General features: G+C 36.3%; 1 protein-coding gene across 1 annotated transcript in view; it reads right to left on the reverse strand.

Moving 5' to 3' along the window:
• LOC113523563 (cell adhesion molecule Dscam2-like) overlaps positions 1 to 23326 on the reverse strand; it is a 224877-nt gene that overhangs the window by 5753 nt on the left and 195798 nt on the right. The window contains exons 26-35 of the mRNA XM_052896763.1: positions 22420 to 22572; positions 21498 to 21627; positions 16803 to 16966; positions 15861 to 16040; positions 15530 to 15730; positions 14832 to 15032; positions 14040 to 14200; positions 13174 to 13360; positions 11670 to 11787; positions 9377 to 9552 (exon numbers count right to left, since the gene is read on the reverse strand). Coding sequence (XP_052752723.1) covers positions 9377 to 9552; positions 11670 to 11787; positions 13174 to 13360; positions 14040 to 14200; positions 14832 to 15032; positions 15530 to 15730; positions 15861 to 16040; positions 16803 to 16966; positions 21498 to 21627; positions 22420 to 22572 — 1671 coding nt within the window. The remainder of the gene's footprint in view (positions 1 to 9376; positions 9553 to 11669; positions 11788 to 13173; positions 13361 to 14039; positions 14201 to 14831; positions 15033 to 15529; positions 15731 to 15860; positions 16041 to 16802; positions 16967 to 21497; positions 21628 to 22419; positions 22573 to 23326) is intronic.

Below are 23326 nucleotides of genomic sequence, written 5' to 3' on the forward strand. Positions count from 1 at the left end.
GACGATACTATTCGTTGGTACCTGCCCACCTTCGGAGTATTTCACCCCAAAAAAAGAAGCTACGAGTGGTGCATGATGCGGCAGCAAAGACAAAAGGTGTAAGCCTCAACAGCCTACTCCTACAGGGACCCGATTTATTAGGTTCTTTATTAGACATTTTATTTCGTTTCAGAGAGGGCGCTGTGGCCCTAAATGCCGACATTAAAGAAATGTTCCCTCAAATAAAAATCGCTAAAAAAGACAGAGACGCCCAACGCTTCTTGTGGCGTAACAAAAACGGTATTCTCGTTGGGTACCGCATGAAAGCTATGATATTCGGCGTAGTGTGTAGCCCATTCATTGCACTTTACATTAAGAATAAAAATGCAAAGATAGCGGAAGCTAGATATCCTGCAGCATGCAAAGCTATAGTTGAAGATCACTATATGGACGATTACCTGGGTAGCCACCCTAGTGTCACTGATGCCGCGCAGGTGGCATCTGACATAATTATGGTGCATAAAGCATGCGGTTTCGAAATGCGAGCATGGACTTCGAATAATTCACAAGCTCTCTCTCTTGTCCCCAAAGAACTCAGAAGTGAAGCAACCTCAGACGTATACTTACCACCAAACAATGATGTTGGTATTCTAGGCGTTAAATGGAATCCATTCCACGACTCGTTCAGCTTTCGTACAGGACTTCATATGCCTGATATTTTAACTAAACGTAGCCTACTATCCAGCGTTATGAAAGTTTATGACCCACTTGGCCTACTAACGCCTATTATAATTTCGGGCCGTATTTTGTTCCAGAAGTTATGGCGAGAAGGCATCGACTGGGATACCCCAGTACCTAATAAATATGTTTCTGAATGTACAGAATGGTTCACTCAATTACAGAGTGCCGCTAGCATTAAAATTCCGCGTTGGTATATGTTTAAATCAGATCCAATGGATATTCAGCTACACATAGTGGCTGATGGTGGTGAACAAGCATACGCCTGCGTAGCTTACTGGCGTTTCAATTACAATGATGGCTTCGTCTCTACGGCTCTTATAGGTAGCAAAGCTCGAGTTGCACCATTGAAACCGCTCTCTATTCCCCGCCTGGAGCTACAAGCGGCGCTTATTGCTTCTCGATTCGCACAAACTATTTTACGCGCTCACCGTCTTAAACCCTCCGCAACTATTTATTGGACAGACTCTACTACCGTTCTTAAATGGATCCGAAGCGACGCTCGCACATTTAAACCTTTCGTTGCTCATAGTTTGGGAGAGATACTGGAAACCACCAATCCGTCTAATTGGAGATGGATTCCTACGTCTCTCAACGTAGCCGATGATGCTACTAAACCAAAGAAAATATTTTTGTCTCCTTCTCATAGGTGGTTTACTGGCCCACCATTTCTTTTAGAATCACCATTCTCTTGGCCGTGTGAAATTACCAGAGACGAGGATGAGACCTTACTAGATTCCGAATTAAAATCAGAACTTGTGGGGCTGCTCTCCTATGTCCCACTACCTGACCTTCCCGTACCTAACGCTACGCGATTCAGCTCGTGGCTACGTTTACTACGCACCACTGCCCGTGTTCTCCAAGGCGCACGACTTTTTCGGCTTAAAGTGTCTCGACCAATAATTTTAAATTCTAAATTATTTTTAGATGGCAGCATCACATCGCCCTCCCAGCTACATGCAAGAGACATCATACAAGCCGAAAAGATGTTATTTCAAGGAGCTCAAAAGGATAGCTTCCCTGAGGAGCTGAGAGCCATACAAACTATGCAGCCCGTGCCCAGTAATATTTATTTTATTTTTTATTTATTTATTAAAGGCACACACAACAGGCCACAATCAATAACATGATAGACATTATACAAAGACAATAGACCGAACCAGATTGAGACCCAGACTCGTGTACGCACAGCATGGTCAAAGCAGTCGGTATACAATGTCAAATTACAAAGCTATACAATGAAAGCACATGAAATTGGCAAAAAACAGCGAAGCACATGCAAACGATAAAAACACATAAAGAATATGGACATGTCAAAGAGACCCGATGGCCGATTGCAAAATGCTTTTAAAGTTGTTTAGACGTGAGTTGAAGATATCAATTTGAGGACACTTAGTTGAAAATTCATTAAAAGTACGACACATACGGATAAGCGGGTTATAATACGATGTATTGTTCTTATAAACGCAGAGTGCAAATGTTTTAGAACTCCGTGTTACAGTTTTTACATTGAAGGTCAAAGCAGAGAGTAGAGAAGCCGAGTGAATATGGTAATGAACTATTTTGTGTAAAGTAAGTAAGTCGATCTGTTTTCGTCTTGTAGATAAGAGAGTCACATTAAATTTTTCTAGTCTTTTTTCATAACTTGATAGAACCCGCCCATAACCATTACGATAACTTAGAATTTTTAAGAATTTGCGCTGAACAGATTCAATTCTATCGGAATGACATTTATAGCAAGGTGACCATATAACAGAACCGTATTCAAGAATACTTCGTACCAGAGCATTAAACAAAAGAATAAGGCTATGGGGATTCTTAAAATCAACCGTGACCCTAGCAATAAAACCAAGAAGTTTAGATGACTTCGTAATTAATGTACTATAATGCTCTTTAAATGATAACTTTTCATCAAACTCTATGCCAAGATCTCTGACCACCATCCTCCTAGTAATAAACTGACCGTCAAGATCGTAATTGTAAACTAGTTTGTTCTTTTTATTTGTAAATGAGATCACGAAACATTTTGATACATTGAGATACATGTAGTTCTCTCTACACCATTTCTGTATAACGTATAAGTCGGTTTGCAAAAATTGACAGTCAGTAATATCTTTAACGGCATAGAAGATCTTGAGATCATCCGCATATAGAGCCCGGGGGCATTTCAGTTTATCTACAAGATCATTTATAAAAATAATAAAAAATAAAGGGCCAAGATGTGATCCTTGGGGCACACCGGATAACACGGAAACGGGTGAAGAAGATACTCCCTTAATAGTAACCAATTGACTCCTATTACTTAAATATGATTGGATCCATCTGAGAAGGCTTCCATGAATACCGTAGCCGGCAAGCTTGCGGACCAATAGATCGTGATTCACTTTATCAAAGGCTTTTTTGAAGTCTGTATAAATAGCATCAACTTGACCTGATTGTCCGAACTCTCTACATAAGTAATTTTTATATTCAAGAAGATTTGTAATAGTCGATTTGTTTTTGACAAAACCATGTTGATCTTCTGAAAGCATAGATTTAACGTGATGGTATAAATAATCATAAACAAGAGACTCAAAGACCTTGGGTATACATGAGAGCATGCTAATGGGCCTATAGTTTTCACAGTCCTTTGGATCTCCAGATTTATGTACAGGAATGACATGAGCAAGTTTCCAAGCTGATGGAAAAGTGCCACTGTTTAAGGATTTATTAAACAAGATTGCTAAAGGCACGCAAAGTTCTTCAGCACAGCGTTTTACAAAAATAGTGGGAATACCATCTGGACCTGCCCCCTTATTGGAATTAAGTTGTTTTAATTTTTTTAATACTTCATCTGGTGATATTTTAATTTGGGAGATGAGATTATTATCTCGATACTGAGTTTGGAAACTCGTAATATCTCCTACTACGGCATTCCTTTCAAAAACTGAGCTAAAATAATTTGAGAAAAGCTCGCAGATATCCTTCGTACTTGTAGCAGTAGCATTCCCCAAATACATGTTCTGAGGAATGCCACAGGAACGCTTTTTATTGTTAACAAATTTCCAAAAAGCCCGTACGTCTTCCTTAAGCGATGATTCAATTGAAGATATATACGATGTATAATTAGACTTTATTAGCACTTTACATCTTTTACGTAAGAGTGTGAACGTGTCATAATCACGAGGATTACAATATTTTTTAAAGCGTCTGTGAAATTTATCCTTTTCTTTAAGACATTTGACTAAAGCAGGTGAATACCATGAGGAATAATCACTACTCATAGCTTTTATTAAAGGAGTATGTTTAGATATCAATTCAAGTAGCGTATTTTGAAAAGATGATACCGCAATGTCCACATCAATGGGCGATAAAATCTTACTCCATTCTATTCGCAATAGATCACCACACAATGCCTTATAATCACACTTATGAAAATTAAACCTTTCATGGCGTCTACTTTTTATATATTTGGGTATCTTTAGATTCCTTAGTACTATTTTAAGTGGAGGGTGATGAACATCTATGCGTGACAATGGTTCAGCAGCTGATGATACTATTATGGAGACCGTCGAAAGAACCAAGTCAAGCAAACGATTGTTTTGATTGGAAATCCCGTTAAACTGCCGCAAACCACACAATGCCATAACATCAGACAAGTAACAAGATTTGAGGTCCGAAAGGATGCCAGGCTTAAGCGAGCCATCCAAACCGGGCGACCATGCAATATTTGGAGTATTAAAATCACCAATAATTAGAAATCCATCCTCCCTGCCAAGACCATTCAATACAACCTTCTCTAAGTTCTCGTAAAAACACCTGACATCACTACTATGAAGATCTGGTGGTAAATAACATATACATACATTTAGAATAAATACATTATCTTTAGAGTAAATAGATAACCAAATGTCCTCATACTTGCTCTCCCATGAAGCGCGCCTTACAACATTATATTGATTTTTTACAGCCACAGCCACGCCACCTCCGTCAACTTTGCTAGAACAGGAGGACTGTCTGTCCCTTCTAAATATGTTATATCTCGAGTCAAACAATTCAGAATCAAATACAGAAGAATTTAAATTAGTTTCTGTAAAACATATAAAATCATAACCACAATTTAAAACATTGAAGTAAATATCACTAGTTTTAGATCTCAAACGGTTAACATTTTGATAGTATATTTCCATCTGTTAATAGTAATAGAAGTACACAAATATAAAACTACACTATATTAACTTATTTAGGGATAAGGTGTCCTTTATGTATATCGCAGGAGATGTGTCGTTCTTTCTGGTATAAATTCGACCGTACTTTATCCACACGTATTTATAATCCAGTTCCTTGGCAGCTTTTCTCGTTGCAGCATGAAGTTCTTTTGTCTCAGGAGACAAATGTTCACACACATAAATGACAGATTTGTCACCGGTAAAATCAAGGTGAGACGAATTAAGTGTAGCGGATTTGTTTTCCTTATTGAACTTTTTAAAAGCAGACAGAATACAGTCACGGTGGCGTTCGGATGGGAGCGTTACCAATATATTTCTAGGGCGATTGTTTGAAGGATTCAACTTAGCAATTCTTCTGATAGAATGCACTTCAGAATCACTAATAGATATTTTAATAATGTCGCATAACTTCTTAAATAAACTTAACAGGTTTTCATTCCTTCTTTCAGGTACCAAATGTATTTCCAGATTGCGGCTTCTTGATGATCTTTCCAATGATACTATACGATTATTTAAGCTAGTCAGACAAGATTCTACTTTAGTTTTTTCAGCCTCCAAACCAACAATTCTATTTTCAGCCCCACTAATTTGGTCCTTTAAATCGCTTTGTTGTTTAGTTAAAAAATCCGTAGTTTCAGTAAGTTCCAATTTTAGTTTTAACAGCTGAGTGAATATCCTCTTTTAAGGCAGATCTCATGGAATTCAATTTAATGTCTAGTAGGTTACTAAATTGCTCGTATGTTATAGTACCCGATGTGGAAGTTAAACTCTGGGGTTGATCTTTACTCTGAAGCGATATATCTACATCACCAGACACCATGGATGTATTGTGCGGTAAATCATCGCATGACATATCAGTTATATTGGTTTTCGTTAGATCAAATTGTTGACGGACTGGGGTACAATCATTTCTCCGACGCGTGATTTGTGCACAATTATGACATTTCCATGATCGCTTTAATTCAAAAAGATTATCTTTATAGAACTTAGTTTGCATATTCAGGCATTTATAGTGATAAATATTCTTGCAGGCATAGCATCTTAGATAGTCGTCACTACATGCTTGATTGTTACAAGCGAGACAGATCATAGTTGGTGATATAAATCGATATATTTAAACTGCGTTCTTAATGCAATATATCTCGGTTATAATTCAAATAATAAGGGTACTCAGCTTGAGTCGTCAAGAAGTCTGAGCAACGATGTACAACGATGACTCATAGATGCGAGCCGGCTGCGGGTTGTCGTAGGTCAGGAACAAAAATTTAAATAGTCGTTAACTTTCACTTTTTGAAATTTTTTTTTTACAATTACTTCTAAATATCAACATTAATTTAAGTTTGTTAATTATACTATTGTAATATTTTTTAAAGCTTATCGATACATATAACTTACGAAAGGAAAATGCTAAAAAACACTGATTAAAAACTCAAATAATACGGAACTAAGAAACACAGCTGTTGCCTTGTCGAACTGAAATTGATAGAATGAATAGCCGTATTGCATCACTCGCACCAGTACTCGACGGAGATGGCTTACTTCGCGTGGATACCCGTACCAAGTCTGCTCCAGGAGTAAGCGAGAACGCAAGATCACCAATCATCCTGGACGGTCGCAATTATAGCATACGACTCTTAATATTCCATCAGCATATTCAATCAGCACACTCATTCAATGAGTTCATCCTAAATGAATTAAGGCAGAAGTTTTGGATTCTAATGGCAAGAAGCACTATCCGAAGCGTAGTAAAAAATACCTGTCTGCAGTGCCGAAGATGGAAAGGCAAAACAATCAACCCAAAAACCGGCGACTTACCATCACACCGGTTAGATCACCATAAAAGGCCCTTTACACATGTCGGCCTTGATTACTTCGGCCCGATAATCATAACTATACATCGACGCCACGAGAAACGGTACGTTGCTCTTTACACGTGTCTAGTGACGAGAGCAGTACATCTAGAAATGGTCACCTCGCTTTCATCTGATGCGGCCATTATGAGCCTGAGACGTTTCATAGCTCGCCGAGGATCTCCATCTACCATACATTCGGACAATGGTACCAACTTTGTCGGCGCCTCCCGTGAGCTACGAGCATTATACAATGACTCAGTAGAAGAATTTGCGACAACTCACAAAATCGAGTGGCACTTCATCCCACCAGCATCTCCGTTTATGGGCGGGGCCTGGGAGAGGCTGATACGTACTGTCAAAACCGCCCTGAGAGCCTGTCTAAACGGTAAAATATTAAAGGAAGAAACCTTAACAACACTCTTACTCGAAGCAGAAGCCATCGTTAATGCGAGACCGCTCACGTACGTCCCATCATCACCACACGCACCAGAAGCACTAACGCCATTCCATTTCATACTGGGTACTTCATCAACAGAACCATGGACATGCTCGTTAACAGATGCCGACTTGGTACGAAGATGTGACTGGAAAAGAGTGCTGCGTCTTGCCGACCATTTCTGGGCACGATGGCTGCGTGAATATTTACCCACGCTCCAACCAAGAGGATCGAACAAAGAGGCGTTAAAAGTATGTGAGGGTGATGTGGTGCTTATCGCGGACGCAGAGGCCACGAGGGAGAGTAGACTCTCCCTCGTGGCCTCTGGCCCCTAGGGAGAATAGTAAAAGTTTACCCAGGCCAGGACGGAGTGGTCCGCGTAGCGGACGTCTTTACCAAAGGCGGTACGTTGCGCAGACCAGTCCGCAAACTAATTTTATTAGAGACTGAGCCTCGACCGGCCGATGCAAACTCTTTAGACGTTATTGTACTTTTTTATATACATTTACTTTTGGAATAGAATAGAATAGAATAGATTAGAAAATCATTTATTCAAATAAACTTACATTGAAGCACTTTTGAATAGTCATTACATTTTTTTTAATCTACCGCTCGTTCGGAAAGCTGTCTCATCACAAGAAGAACGAGCAAGAAACTTGCGTGTTGCTCTTTTAAATAATTTTATTATTACTTTACATTTTTAAGTTTAAGTGTGTGAATACAAACCACCAATTAGCACTAATTCAATTAAATACTCAAAAAGAAAAAATATTGAATACATAACCAACTGGTTAAACAATTAATAAGAGGAAATCAGTCATAGTGATTAGAGCAGACCAGTCCCTACAAGCAGCACCCGTTCACGAGTATGACGGATGAGCCAGCCATCACTGCGCTCGACCATATTTTAGGGAGCCCAATGACCCGGCCCACCACGCCGCCACAAGTCTGGACATTTTAGTGAGCATGACTACTCAAAACACTAGACCACGTCAAAGCTACTCACAATTGCCATCTGATAGTTATAGTATTCACATTTTACATAAGAATGCATGCGGCAATTAATACAAAAACCGCTACGCTTTCATATTTCTAAAATCAATCAATTAAATCAAGAAAGCAATGAGAAAATAAAATTATAACGTTGTATGCTAATAAACTAATTATTTACTTGATATGTTGTCATCTATGAATTCGTCTATCCTGTAATAGGCTTTCTTACATAAAAATTGTTTAATATAAGATTTGAATTGCCTCTCTGTCAGATTTAATGCAGATTCTGGCAGTTTATTATAAAATCTTATGCAATTACCATAGAATGAATTACTGATTTTGTGCAGACGGCATTTAGGTAAAATAAGCTTATTTATATTGCGTAAGTTTCTACTTGTACAGTCTTTGAGTTTTTTAAAACTATCTAAGTTCTTCCGTGTATACATAATATTTTCATAAATGTATTGTGAAGTAACTGTGAGGATATTTGAGTCTTTAAAGCACTGACGTAATGACTCTCTTGAACCCATACCATAAATAGAACGTATGGCTCGGCTGCTTTACCCCACAGCAGTATGCCATAAGACATTATGCTATGGAAATAACTAAAATATACAAGTTTAGCCGTCGCCACCAATATTCTTATATTCTTATTATTCTTATATTCGCCGAATATTCTTATTATTTGTAATTTTATATTTTTTTGACATATTGATTTATTGTTCCTTGCTCGCTGTTCAATACATATATTTCGCTACTAAATTCCGTGTCTACATCATTTCATCACCTCATCACAGTCCACCGCTCCGTAATATCCATATTACAAAAAGATTTGGTTTTTAGTTTTACGACCGGCCACCTGCCTGACGTCAACCCTATATATACTATATATATATATATATATATATATATAGCTGTGCTCGTATAATCTTTCTCCTTCTGTGTTTGTGATTGTGAATATTCAGTGTGGATGTACTAAAACATTATACGAAGTAGTAAGTCAGACCTTTAATCTATATACTAACCTATCAACCACGATACCGACATCATCATATATTTCCTAAACCATCATTGAAAAATATTTGGTTGCACACAAAGCGAGAGCGTGTGTAGTATGCGTGTGCGTGTGCGTGTGTGTGTGTGTAGTGTATGAGCGTGTAGTAACTCACCATGTTTGCTATTATTTCTCATGTGTATTGGTGCGCTGTATATCCGGTTCTGCGCATTTATTGAGTTTTCTTTCACATTGGCTAAATTTGTGTGCGACGTGTTAGCTGTCAAGTTGCCACTCTCCGATTTATTGTCCACGGTTATTGAATCCCTGTATTCGGTTAGGTTGCCATTCCTGTAAAACAAATGCGGTCTAACTACGAAAATAATTTTAATCATTAACTATCTGAACAATAAGGCTAATTTTTTTTCTTTTTTATACAACTTAGAATGGCAAATAAGCTGACGGCCCACCTGATGGAAAGTGGTAACCGTCGCCTATAGACATAAGCAGTACCATGGACATAACAGAGTTTACTGTTTCGCCCATGATACCGCCCATGCATTGCCATTCCTGAGGACTCAGGTGTTATTCCTCTGTAGCCTGTAATTTCACGCCATATCCCACCCTTCAGACAGAAACACAGCCATGGAAACACAACTGCATCACGGTAGAAACACGAATAGGACAGAGGTACCCAAGGAAACGACTTTTGTGCAAAGTCTTCCTCTGGTGAAAATATAATCTGATGGTAATATAATGTGGCTAAATATATGATGGTAGAAAAAATACTAAATAAATTAATTCGATTTTTATATCTAAAGGAATATGGCATTTATCCTTATTACCCGTTGATGTACCCGAGTCTATTTGTTATAGGCATGGTGGGATACAGCAGACTGGCGGTGAGGAGACATCTCGCTCTTGTAAAATGTTGTGAGTGTAATTATTGATATACATACATACTAAAATTACGTATATAAACGAATAAATATATATAAATAACAAATATACTTACACATATATGATATATACTATATTATACACGAATTTGGGAATAATATAAAGCACTTACTGCTCGGATAAAGATAAAAAGTGAGCGTGAACGCTTTTTTTGAAAGACGGTTTATATATCATACATATTTAATCACTTAAGCAGTTATTTAAGTATTATTTAAATAAACAGTGTTTTAAATATATTTTATAGTAAGACTGAATAAATTTGAATTTACAACGATGAATTGTAATTTCAGAGATATGGAGTAAATAAACTCTGTAAGATTGCAAAATAATTATAAAAATCAACTCAGAATACGTGGAGTATCGCGTAATATACAAACAAAAAGTATTGTTTAATTATATTTAATTTTGTGTTTCCTTCACTTGTTACATTTTTTTTTTATACAACTTAGAATGGCAAACAAGCTGACGGCCCATCTGATGGAAAGTGGTAACTGTCGCCTATAGACATGAGCAGTACCATGGACATAACAGAGTATATACTGTTTCGCCCATGATACCTCCCATGCGTTGCCATTCCTGAGGACTCAGGTGTTATTCCTCTGTACCCAGTAAATTCACGCCATATCCCACCCTTCAAGTCTTACATTTGTGCAAATTTTAATGGCTGTAAAATTACTATTTAAGTGTTTAATTATGTATTGTTTTAGCTGTCTGGTCGTCTTAAATAAATAAATAAAAAATAAAAGAAGAAAATCAGGTGAATTATAAATCTTTTCCTTTGGATTTGTTAGTTCCAATGTCTCTACGCGAACGTTGACTCATAGTGTAAATGCCTGAAATGGCTGATGGCGGTCTAGGACAATTACGTTATCGCGTAGGTATGCAAACATATATGACACAGCTATGTTTGTAAACAAATTGACCTAAATCAGACAGCTGATGATAACTACATTACGTATATATAAAAATTAATCGTGTACTGATTTCGCTAATTCTTTTTTGTTACAATATTCCTTGAAGTACGAAGATGATTTTTACGGAGAGAAAAATTTTAAAAATTGCCTAAAAAATGTCTAAAAACAACACTTTTCTATACTGCCATACAAACGACTCGTAATAACAAATGAGTGACGTTAGATTTGTATCTAATAAAAATTGAATTATGTTTATTGTTATAAATTGAAGAACCGATTTATGTTATATTTTCATTTACCATCTGGAAGTGGTTATACAGAAATAAAAGTGGTATTTCGGTTGGAGAAGGATATAATAGGTTAAATTTTATCTTGCACAATGAATAGAGTCAAGATTACGCGGACAAAGAACTGTGGTGGAATAAAAAATAAAATCCGCCAATTTGGTTTAATTTGTTTTATGAACATCTACATATTTATTATTAAAATGTAATCGCTTTCCATTAACTATAGCCGGTAGGGTAGTAAATTTGGGCAACCCTAATTTATATAGGTAATGAGAACCTCATTACCTCAGTACTTCATACCACTTACCTTTGCCGTTTCACCAATATGTATACACAACTCAACAGGCAGACAGTAAGCAATATTGAACTGCACACTATGACTAGCATATTTAGGTCGAACATGTCCGATGGTGGGCCGACTTCAGCTGAAAAGGAAAACTTTATTATAACTTGGACTACTAATTATTTTATTCTGTCACACTTTGTACTGATTCCGCAACTTACTTCACTTTCACTTCACCTATACATTAATTTATCTATTTTTCATATTCTGTAAGTTTTATTCAAGTGAAATGAAACGAAATTAATTAATAAAAACAATTAATTCCAGTTCATTGCGTCCACATCTTAATGCAATGGTTCTGTCATCGAGCTTTTGTTTGATAAAATACCACCAGAAATAGATTAATCACGTCGGATTAACTCTCGGAAATACACATATCGCTCACAAAAAAAATATACTACATATATTAACTGAAAATACTCAAAGAAATTTCACGCCGGCTGGTGGAAACATCTGGTGACCAGAAGGTTGGCCTATACTTTGGTCAACGCATTTCCATTGCTATTCAGCGTGGAAATGCATCAAGTATCCTAGGCACCCTACCAGCTGGCAGTGATCTCACAGAAATTTTTTATCTTTAAAATTATTTAATTATTAATTAAAAATTATTTATTTATTTATTTAATTTAAATTATTTATTTATTTAATTTAAATTATTTATGTATTTAATTTAAATTATTTATGTATTTAATTTAAATTATTTATTTATTTAATTTAAATTATTTATGTATTTAATTTAAATTATTTATTTATTTAATTTAAATTATTTATTTATTTAAAATTATTTAATTATTAATTATTTTATTTATTTATACATCAATGTAATTAACCTGAAAATACGTAATAAATATATTAACAGGGTATCCTAGTTTAAGATTAGGGTAATTGGCATGGTTGAATGCAAAAAAGAACGTGATACTCGTAAATGATTAATAAATTACATATAAATATCTAAATAAAGACAGATGACTTAAAACTGCTATTAAAATAATTGAATAATCGATTGGGCATCCTCGATCATCTTGCGGCCATCCATTCAATGGTCGATCGATCATCGATCTCGTGTGGCACGGATAAGGGCACAATTAAAGGGTTAAAGTTGCACAATATGTAATGTTTCGAAGGTGATAGATAGTAGAGAAGATCGTGGTGCTGCTCACGTCTAAATGTCGGTTGCCACGGGGAAAGGGATTGTTAGTAATAGTCTTAAGTCCCATTAGCAATCTACTCTATCAGGTTGACTTCTACAAGGCTCTCCTCTGAGAAATATGGTGGATAATTGCTGATAATCCGTCATGACCGGACTTTATCCTCATCTATCATCTTTTATGAGTGCCTCAGTATTGTATACAGATAACGAAGGCTAAGTTAGCATTCCACTTTCGTCCCATTAAAACTGATGGTTACAATTTTCCACCAGATACCCCATCAGCTTGTCATTCTAAGCTGTATAAAAGAAGATACTTACTACCATCTATATTTTTGGTGGCGAAACTGTATGTAGTAATGACGCTGCCAGCTTCGTTGGTTGCAGTGACTCGAACCTGGTACCACGTGCCGGGGGAGAGGTCCGCGATCACGAACGATCCGGTGCGGTACATAGATTTATCTTGGTACATGGTCGGGAGATTCCATGAGGAATGCTCGTTGTACGACTAAAAGAAATGTGTAAGGTTAGTCTAAAGCCATTTATGAGCAATTTATGCAGAAGACAGCCATCAGTTAGAGGCATTCTAGGCAGTGGCGGGGCAAGACCTAAACTAGACGTGGGCAAGATTTTGCGCGAGGCTCTTTGGTGATACAAGAAAGACTTTAAAATTAATTGTGTGGTTTTCTGGCTATAAAAGAACAAAAATTCAAGGCTAAGGAGAGAGCAGAGAGAGAGACACAAGACCGCGAGTCAGTGAGCTGTGGTCGACCACATCTTACGCCGCCTTTGATCCCAGCTAATGTATTTACTTTCTGCTTATCTAGCTCCAATTTGGGTTATAAAACTGTGATGAGAAACTTGTTTCACAGCACGTGAACATGTAGATACATGTAAAATCTTACAAGACACCGAAAATAGAGCGCATTTAAACGTTTTAGAATGTTCATACTTTAGTTTACTACAGTATGGCAATGTCACAGTAATCTGTCCATTTTTATAAACTTGAAGAACAATGTTCAATGTCTCTGATGGATTATTTAAAAAGTGTTTTGCTAGCGAACAAGAATTATATTTATTCCTTGTACTATTTGTGAAAGTTGAGCTTCTAACCCCCCAGATTAAATTGGTCCGAGTAAGGAAAAATCGAGATCTCATTTAAGTAACGCTAAAAAACTATACTTTACTATAGGATTCAGCACCCGTATCCAACTTCTGGCTCCAAGTTGTCTATATTCCACATCCCAGCCTCGAAGATCACAGCCACCATCGTCCCATCCAGCCAACTGGATATAAATGTGGCTACAGTTGCTCCATAACCAGTCTGCAGTTGTGGGAGAGATGGGTACTGAAAGAAATCGTGTTTTTATACGATGAGTATATTAAAGAATCACACAGTCTGTTTGAAGGTAAGTTGTTAATGTATTTCCTAAAATTTTGCAACACCATATACATTATTTGTAAGTTGCTGACCCTTGTGACGTAAAAATGAGGAATTTATTATATTTATAAGCTCGACGTTTAATAATATAATAGTAAGTGCTATACCAATATACTAATTTCATGCTCCTCTAGCTAAGGAATCCTGTATTATAAAAACCAAGTAACAAACATTTGATGGTATAAACCAGAACACCCAGACTTGAGAGAATTTAGAGAAAAAAAATCCTATTGGTTTGACCGAGAATAGAATCCGGGGCCTCAATACGCAAAGTAATGTGCCTACCGCTACATTACAAATATATCGTATGAATATAAATATCTTGTCTTATATCAGAAGATTAATACGAATTTGGGGGCATGTGCCCCCATTTTTTTCATTGCCAGCAGAAATAAAAAAAAATTAAACCAGTCATTTCAAATTATAATCTACATCTCTTGTTACTATCAATGATTTGTTGTACATAGAGTCCAGCAGATCTCATGCATGTTCAAATATTTGGTAAAAGAACAGAAGATGAATTAACAGTAGAATATACCTCCACCCAGAGTGCTAACATCCAAATAGGCCGGTTGAGATGTCCCCACTTTATTCGTGGCTGCTATCCTTAACGAATACTTGGTACCACACTTTAGTCCTGTAAGGAGATGCTTCTGGACTCCAGATAAGTTTGGCAGTTTGTGTGCAGGCCATGCTTCGTGCCAAGGTCCACTGGCTTCTTTCCATGTGAGACTGTAAGCTGAAATTAGGGGCTATTATTTTTATTAACTACATATGCCTAACTGCGGTTACCAATCCGCCTGCCAAGCGTGGCAATTACTAGCAAAACTCCCCTTATGGGGAAGGCTTATGTTCAACAGTGACCATTTAAGGGCTGAAATAATAATAATATGGTTATAAAATGTATTTAATCCGAGGGAGACTGCAAATAAAAGTCGCCTGCTTGGATACCTCTGTCACTCTTTTATTTTAGAGGGAGAGATATTGCAGTGAAATTAAAGGGTATGAAGGCATAACACCATCGTTCTCAGGAATAGTAACGCATTTGAAGTACCGTCGATATTACAATGTATTCTATTATGTCCATGGTGCTGTCTATGTCTATAGGGGACCGTTACCACTTTTTATGAAATGGGTCGTCAGCTTGTTTATTATTCTATGTATTATAGAAAAAATATAGTTAATTACCTACCTGATATGATAATGGGATTCACATAATAGTGATTTCAAACTTACAAATCTTTTGTGCTGAACTTCTATTGCTGTGGCTGTAATACGGTTGTTCCCACTCAACTAGTATGGAGTCCTTGTATGGTGTAGCTCGAAGAACAGGTGCTTCCGGAAGTGGTAGTACTATAACCATGTATTCTACGGAGTCTGAACCGTACAGGTTTTTAGCTAAGCAACTGTAGTTGCCGCTTAGAGATTGATCTATATCTGAAATTTGAATAGAACAGTTCGTTCAGAAGCACTTTTCAATTTGTATTTTTACGAGGCTATATTCTCTCTCAGATAATATGCACGTGATCTACCTGATCATGGTTTAAGTCAGTCAAACGATACTCACTATTTATAAGTAAACTGTCATCGTGATTCCTCGTGAACCTGGGATGGTGGGTTATAATGTTGTGTTTGTGGTACCACACGGTTCTGGGTGGTGGACTTCCCACACAATGGCATACTAGAAGCAGGGAACTTCCCACTCCCACTGACACTGTGCCACCTAGGGAAGCCACTCCTGCTACCACTGAAAAGAAATACGTATTTTTATCACTCATGGACCCTTGGATGGAAGGAAAACCCTTTTCTTAAAGGTCTTCATGTCAAAGGAACACCATCAATATATTAGTTACTTGATGCTGTTCACGTTTATAAGCGACCATTACTATTTTTCATCAGGTGGTCCTTGACCCTGTTTGCCCTTTGAAGAATCATAGATAATAGTCCTATTGTTAGCAATATACCATATCAGATCAATGTTTAAATGGTTCCCCCTGGAAACTGTCGTGGTGAATTTTTATAGAATTCACCACGAAGGATCAACTGATATTGCAGACAAAGTTACCATACCATTGATTCGTCATTAAAAATTCATCAACCATTAAAGAAAATATGATGTTGTTAAAGAATACAACACCAATTTATAAAACCAATACTTCATATTATAATCCACTTGTTAGAATGTGCTGACAATATAATGATCTTTTATGCTCAACCACAAATCCATTGATATATTCGACATGAAGCTGTTATCATTCAGGGGGTGCGTGAGCCGTTTGGCATGAACTTGTACGTTTACTAGTATTTAGTGATGTAGTTCATGTTTAGGATGGCTGGGCTGTGTTTCTTGTGTGGTGATAGTTTTATGGTATAAATTTCATTTAATGTAAATCATGTTGTGTACACATGTTTTTGAATTGTAACCTAGTATAAAAACCATAATTACCATATAAACCTAACATGGTTATAATTTGTTATTTGGGAGCCTCATTAAAAATAAATAAAATACCTTTATGCGTGGGCGCATGTGATATTCTCCTTGTAGGAGGGCCTTCGCCGGCTCTGGTGGACGCCGTGGCCCATACTTCATAAGTTCTTCCAGTGGTCAGATCCTTCAGCTCAACAATATTTCTGCTGGACACGTCCACTCGGTGCGTCTGCGGCGAACCACTGCTGTATGGTAATAGGGCATATGCCTGCTGTTAAAAATTAATTTCTCTAGGATATGAATGGATTATTTGAAGCTAGAGAAATGTGTAGTACATTTTAGGTTTTCATAAATATAATATTAGTTTGATATCTTTTTTTTTATGCAACTTAGAATGGCAAACAAGCTGACGGCCCACCTGATGGAAAGTGGTAACCGTCGCCTACAGACATGAGCAGTACCATGGACATATCAGAGTATACTGTTTCGCCCATGATACCCCCCATGCGTTACCATTCCTGAGGACTCAGATGTTATTCCTCCGTACCCAGTAAATTCACGCCATATTCCACCCTTCAAACCGAAAGACAGCCATGTAAACACAACTGCTTTACGGTTGAAACACGAATGAGACAGAGGTACCCAAGCAATCGACTTTTGTAATACAACCAAATTAATAACCTCCTTCTATTAAAATTTACCAGGTACTAAAAAAAATTAGGTTAATCCTATTTGAATTAAAGTATTTATATTCTTTTATTTTAGTATGTCTATAACATCTCGTACATAGTAGGTATTGCATCATAGCATTAATAATTACCCTAGACTGGGGGGGGGGGGGAGGGATTGTTAATAATGGAGACTAAGGACTCCATTGCTAGCAATATAACCAAACAGGTCGACCTCCACGTGGTCCCCCCCGGAAACCATCGTGCTGAATTCCAAGTATATTCAACACGATGGGCTAACTGCAGGTCAGTTAGCCCATCTTTTCATTCTCACCTATCATCACTCACTGGTGCCCCGCAGGCGTATACCGATAGCGGAGACGAGGTTACTATTCCATCATCACCCAATAAAAAAAAAATTACCCCAGACTGAATGAACCTGACCATGGTTATTACATCATGTTAACGCACGTGTCGAGTGATATCATACTAAGTGGCGAGTGCAAACGTAGCGTCGGCCTCGTGGGGGGAAGGGATCGTTAGTAATGCGGGCTACCAGTCCCATTGCTAGCAATATACCCTGTCAGGTCGACCTCCACGCGGTTCCCCCTGGAAACCATCGTGCTGAGTTCAATGTGTATTCGTCACGATAGGCTGACTGACCTGCCTTTTTTCATTATTCATCTATCACCCCTCACTGGTGCCCGGCCAGCGTATAGCGATAGCGTAGGCGGGGTTACCAATCTATTAATCATCCATAAAAAAAAAAACGTAGCGTCGGCAGACATTGACACCGTTCGCTTCGTAGACAGAGCGTTTAGACAGATGACAAACGAATTCGTCGATGCAATCGACATCGCTGGCGAGTTCGTAAGTTGTAATAAGTCATCCGGCATTGCTATCTCATTCTATCTCACGGACTCGCATGATTTCGCTTCATGAATTCGCTTGTTACTTGTATAGAGGGCCAGTTATGTCATAGAACTGTGGGCGTATACGTTATGAAATATCATTACGTATACGCTCACGTCGCGCTCAATGACGTCATTCTATTGCTATCGCAATAGAATGACGTCATTGAGCAATCGATCAAATGAAAAATGTACCTCCTTATTTGTGAGGAATGTTAGTGACATAGCTTCTTAATTCAAACGGGTAATATAAACTGAATGCTAATGTATCGAAAAACGTAATTTTTATGTAACCATGATTGAAATTTATAAGGATTAAATTTTTTTTTTATACAACTTAGAATGGCAAACATGCTGACGGCCCACCTGATAGAAAGTGGTAACCGTCGCCTATAGACATGAGCAGTACCATAGACATAACAGAGTATACTGTTTCGCCCATGATTCCTGAGAACTCAGGTGTTATTCCTCTGTACCCAGTAAACTCACGCCATATCCCACTCTTCAAACCGAAACACAGCCATGCAGACACAGCTGCTTCACGTTTGAAACACGAATGGGACAGAGGTACCCAAGCAATCGACTTTTGTACAAAATCTCCCTGTGGTCCCTTATTCGTGTGTATTTTAAATAAAATATTGATATATTTATTAATGTTAATTATAATGAAGCATGAGCATTTGCGCCAAGCAATAAAAACCAAGTATTTAAATCCACTTCTACTTTTATTTTCTTTATATTTCAGAACAATTTCTTCAGCCATTTGTAATACCAAGTTTGATTAATAAAAATTAAGACCTCAACTATATATATTACATTTTTCACACACACCAAAGACAATCATCCAGCGCCCTCTGGCCTACTCTATCGTAACTATTCTTTTTTTGTCTATGCCTAATGTTGCATTATTAAAAATAATAATTGTGGAGGCTGGAGACACAAAACGATTAAACTCAAAATTGTTTACGTCTAACATTGGAATTGTAATATTATTACTTACTTGCGAAAAGTCTAACTTTTTTGTAGATTATTACGATTATGATAAACAAAAATACAACAATGAATAAAATTTGAGTATATATATATATATATATATATATATATATATATATATATATATATATATATATATATATATATATATATATTCAAGAAAACTATGTCTTATTTTACATTTTTATTACTATTCATTTGCGATTAAAATGTCTAAATTGGGAAGTTTTTGCAACTAGCCACTAGACAAAATGCCACTTACTGGTTGTTTAAAATTTGCTTGGGTTTTTACGCGAGGCCAAAAGAAGAATTATTATTAGATTTATAATATAGATTTTTATTTAGGCCATTAGAAGAGAAAAATGGCGGGAATAGTGACAACGTCAAACCTCTCATGAACCTATTTTAGTTATTGAACGTCTCTTTCTTTTGTGCTAAATTTCTAATTTGAAAGAAAGTGACAAAATTTTGTAATAGTTAATTTAGGTTTGTAGGTTTTAATTTTTTTCAAATCAAATCACATCAAATCAAATCATTTATTGCACGATTTTTATGAATAAGGGAGTTAGTTTAAGAAATTTAAGAGTGTTTGAGTATATATAAATACGTGATGTAATTGTTTGTTATAATTCTGGTGTGTTTTTAATATTTCCTGTAAAGAAATAATAATTTTCCAGTTACGAGCCTCTTATATATAACGCTGGCAAAAATTGTATCATAAACGAAGTTTTGTTGTTAGCTTAAAAATGATGATCGAATGTCATTGGGATCGTCGACTAATATTGGTATTATATATAGTGCCATCTATGAACAAGTAGTACAAACTTATGTTGTGCTATCTAATTATGTTAAGTAGTTCAGAATTTTGTACAAACTGATAAGCATGCTTGATTTTTAGTTAGTTTATTTATATAGGAGGGTCGCTGTCTGGACCTTATCCAGTTTTAATGACAGTTTAAATATTTTACTGCCAACTTAGCTGTTTTTGTTTTACTATAGTTACCTATTTACGTAGTAAAATGTAAGGAAGATTCTTTTTGAAATTGCAATGATAATAAGTTGTATGAAAATGCTAGTAGTCACTTTCTAGGTGTATTTTGATGTTTGTTTAAGTATGGAAAGATGGCGCTAAACTAATCGTCGACTAATATTGGTATTATACATAGTGCCATCTATGAACAAGTAGTACAAACTTATGTTGTGCTATCTAATTATGTTAAGTAGTTCAGAATTTTGTACAAACTGATAAGCATGCTTGATTTTTAGTTAGTTTATTTATATAGGAGGGTCGCTGTCTGGACCTTATCCAGTTTTAATGACAGTTTAAATATTTTACTGCCAACTTAGCTGTTTTTGTTTTACTATAGTTACCTATTTACGTAGTAAAATGTAAGGAAGATTCTTTTTGAAATTGCAATGATAATAAGTTGTATGAAAATGCTAGTAGTCACTTTCTAGGTGTATTTTGATGTTTGTTTAAGTATGGAAAGATGGCGCTAAACTGTTTTTTTTTCTGTACATGCAACTCGCGTTACTGTCTCCTAATAGTTTTCATTTTCAATACAACAAATGAGTATTTGACCCTGACTATAGAAATAAAAAAAAATATTCTTTTCTCAAACATGCTTAGAAATGTGAGCATTATTTTGACAATTTTCTTAGAGATAAATCAAAATTGCCGTACTGTCCAGATACATGCGGGCAGCGGCCGGCAAAAGTTGTATGAAAATCCATATCTGTCGTGTTTTGCGGCCAGATAAATTACTATGTTAACTCATATCTGTTTTGTAATTTAAAAATGGAATGACCTTTTATTTCGAAACATGGCTACCAAGGAGGTAACTAATAAAAAGTTTTATTTCAATTTCGAACTGGCTTGCAAATAGAAAGCTGTTTATTAAAAAAAAAAAAACAAAGGAACAAAATGGCGCGTGAAAAATTATTATTGTTCATTATTCGTCATTAAACTTAAAAAGTAAAGTTGAGTTTTTGATTTCCGCGCATTGTTTGCGAAAAGTACTATACAAGCCTTGGCCACAACTAGGCATTAATGGACTCATGTATGTGTGCCTCGGCAACGCCTCGGCCACATTTGCACGTTCGTCCATCAATGCTTCAGTTGCTGGCCGCTGCAATAATGTACTATATCATTCTCTTATAGACAAAAACTTCGATTTTACTTATACTAATTAATGATTACTAACCTGGACGTGGGCTTTACATATATGGTGTAATACAAGAGTTCCCCATTAGGATGTTCAGGTCTCTTCCAACTCACGAGGAGAGATGTCGAGGAGAGCACCAGCACTTTGATGTCGGCTGGAGACCCTGGAACTGAAGGTATTCTTTTAATAAATTGTAATACATAGCAATATATAAATTGCACTTATAATTTTTATATATTGGCTTAACTTTGGATATTTAATACGTGTATATTAGATTTGGAGGATATCAAAATGGGCATACATACATACATACATATCTGTCACGCCTGTCTCCCATTAGGATAGGCAGAAACGATGGAACGCCAAACGCTTCGATTACAACGATAATGTTAATGAATTTTTCTGATATTTTTATATATATATATATATATATATATATATATATATATATATATATATATAAATATATATATATATATATATATATATATATATATATATATATATATATATATGATGAACGAACGGAACGTATAATGAATGATGATGAACGAATGTGCATGAATGAGTAGGATTGACAGATTGAATAAATAAATATAAATAAATATTTTTTTATTAAATAATTGTAACACCAACGCCAAGTAATGTGAGGGTAGTTTAGGCAAACAAGAAATTATTACATCATGGAAGACAGGCAATGAGGTTAATCATTATTCATAAGTATTTATAAAAAATATTAATCCTGGATGTAAAAAATTCATAAAAAAAAAATCTTGCTACGCTGTTCTTTATAGATAACGGTGTTATAATTTTTTATTTATCATAATTTTAAGAAAAATACGTAGTAACACAAGTTTTAAATACGTAGTAACACGGAGCAACTAATTTACATATTGTAAACCATTGATCTTACATATAATATATATTGTAACCTAAAATACACAAATGTATTGTAACTTACCATCTTGCAATGTAGCGCAGATTATTGGGTATGAATACGGCCCCGAACCGAAATTGGAGAAGCCAGCCACTTTCACAGTATAGTTGGTGTACTTCATCAGGTTCTGAAGGTATAGCTCTGTGTGCAGTGATGTCTGGTTGTACCAGGTGCCGTCTGTAGAAAGATTACAGTTTACAGCTTACTAGTTTGACTGAGATAAGATACGTTCATTGACCGGGAAAAATTTGTAGCCTATGTGGTTTTTAATCCCATATAGAAAAAAAGACTGTCCCATTGGGTTATTGATGACGATGACGACTTTCATACTAATAATATAAGTATAAAAATATGTTTGTTATTACTTAGCGTCTGGTTAATATCATACAAAATATAATTATTTCACCACCAGAGGGAGACTTTGTACAAAAGTCGATTGCTTGGGTACCTCTGTCCCATTCGTGTTTCAACCGTGAATCAGTTGTGTTTGCATGGCTGTGTTTCAGTTTGAAGAGTGGGATATGGCGTGAATTTACAGGGTACAGAGGAATAACACCTATGTCCTCAGTAATGGCAACGCATGGGGGGTATCATGGACGAAACAGTATACTGTGTTATGTCCATGGTACTGCTCATGTCTATAGGCGACGGTTACCACTTTCCATCAGGTGGGCCGTCAGCTTGTTTGCCATTCTAAGTTGTATAAAAAAATATATTATACAATTTTTTATACACATACTGTATGGGATGGACAAGGTTATAGGCTTCTTTTTTATCTCAGCCAGTAAACATATCCCGGTCACGCGAGCGAAGTCGCGGTAAAAAGCTAATACAGAGAACGCTCTATATAAGCAACTCATTTGAACCAATTTCATAAAAAAAAAATCTAATTGCGAAAAGTTGCTTATAGAAAAAAAAGGAGTATAAAAAT

The sequence above is a fragment of the Galleria mellonella genome, unplaced genomic scaffold (genome assembly GCF_026898425.1).
Source record: "Galleria mellonella isolate WM207_F2 unplaced genomic scaffold, CSIRO_AGI_GalMel_v1 utg332, whole genome shotgun sequence".
Classification (NCBI taxonomy): Eukaryota; Metazoa; Arthropoda; class Insecta; order Lepidoptera; family Pyralidae; genus Galleria; species Galleria mellonella.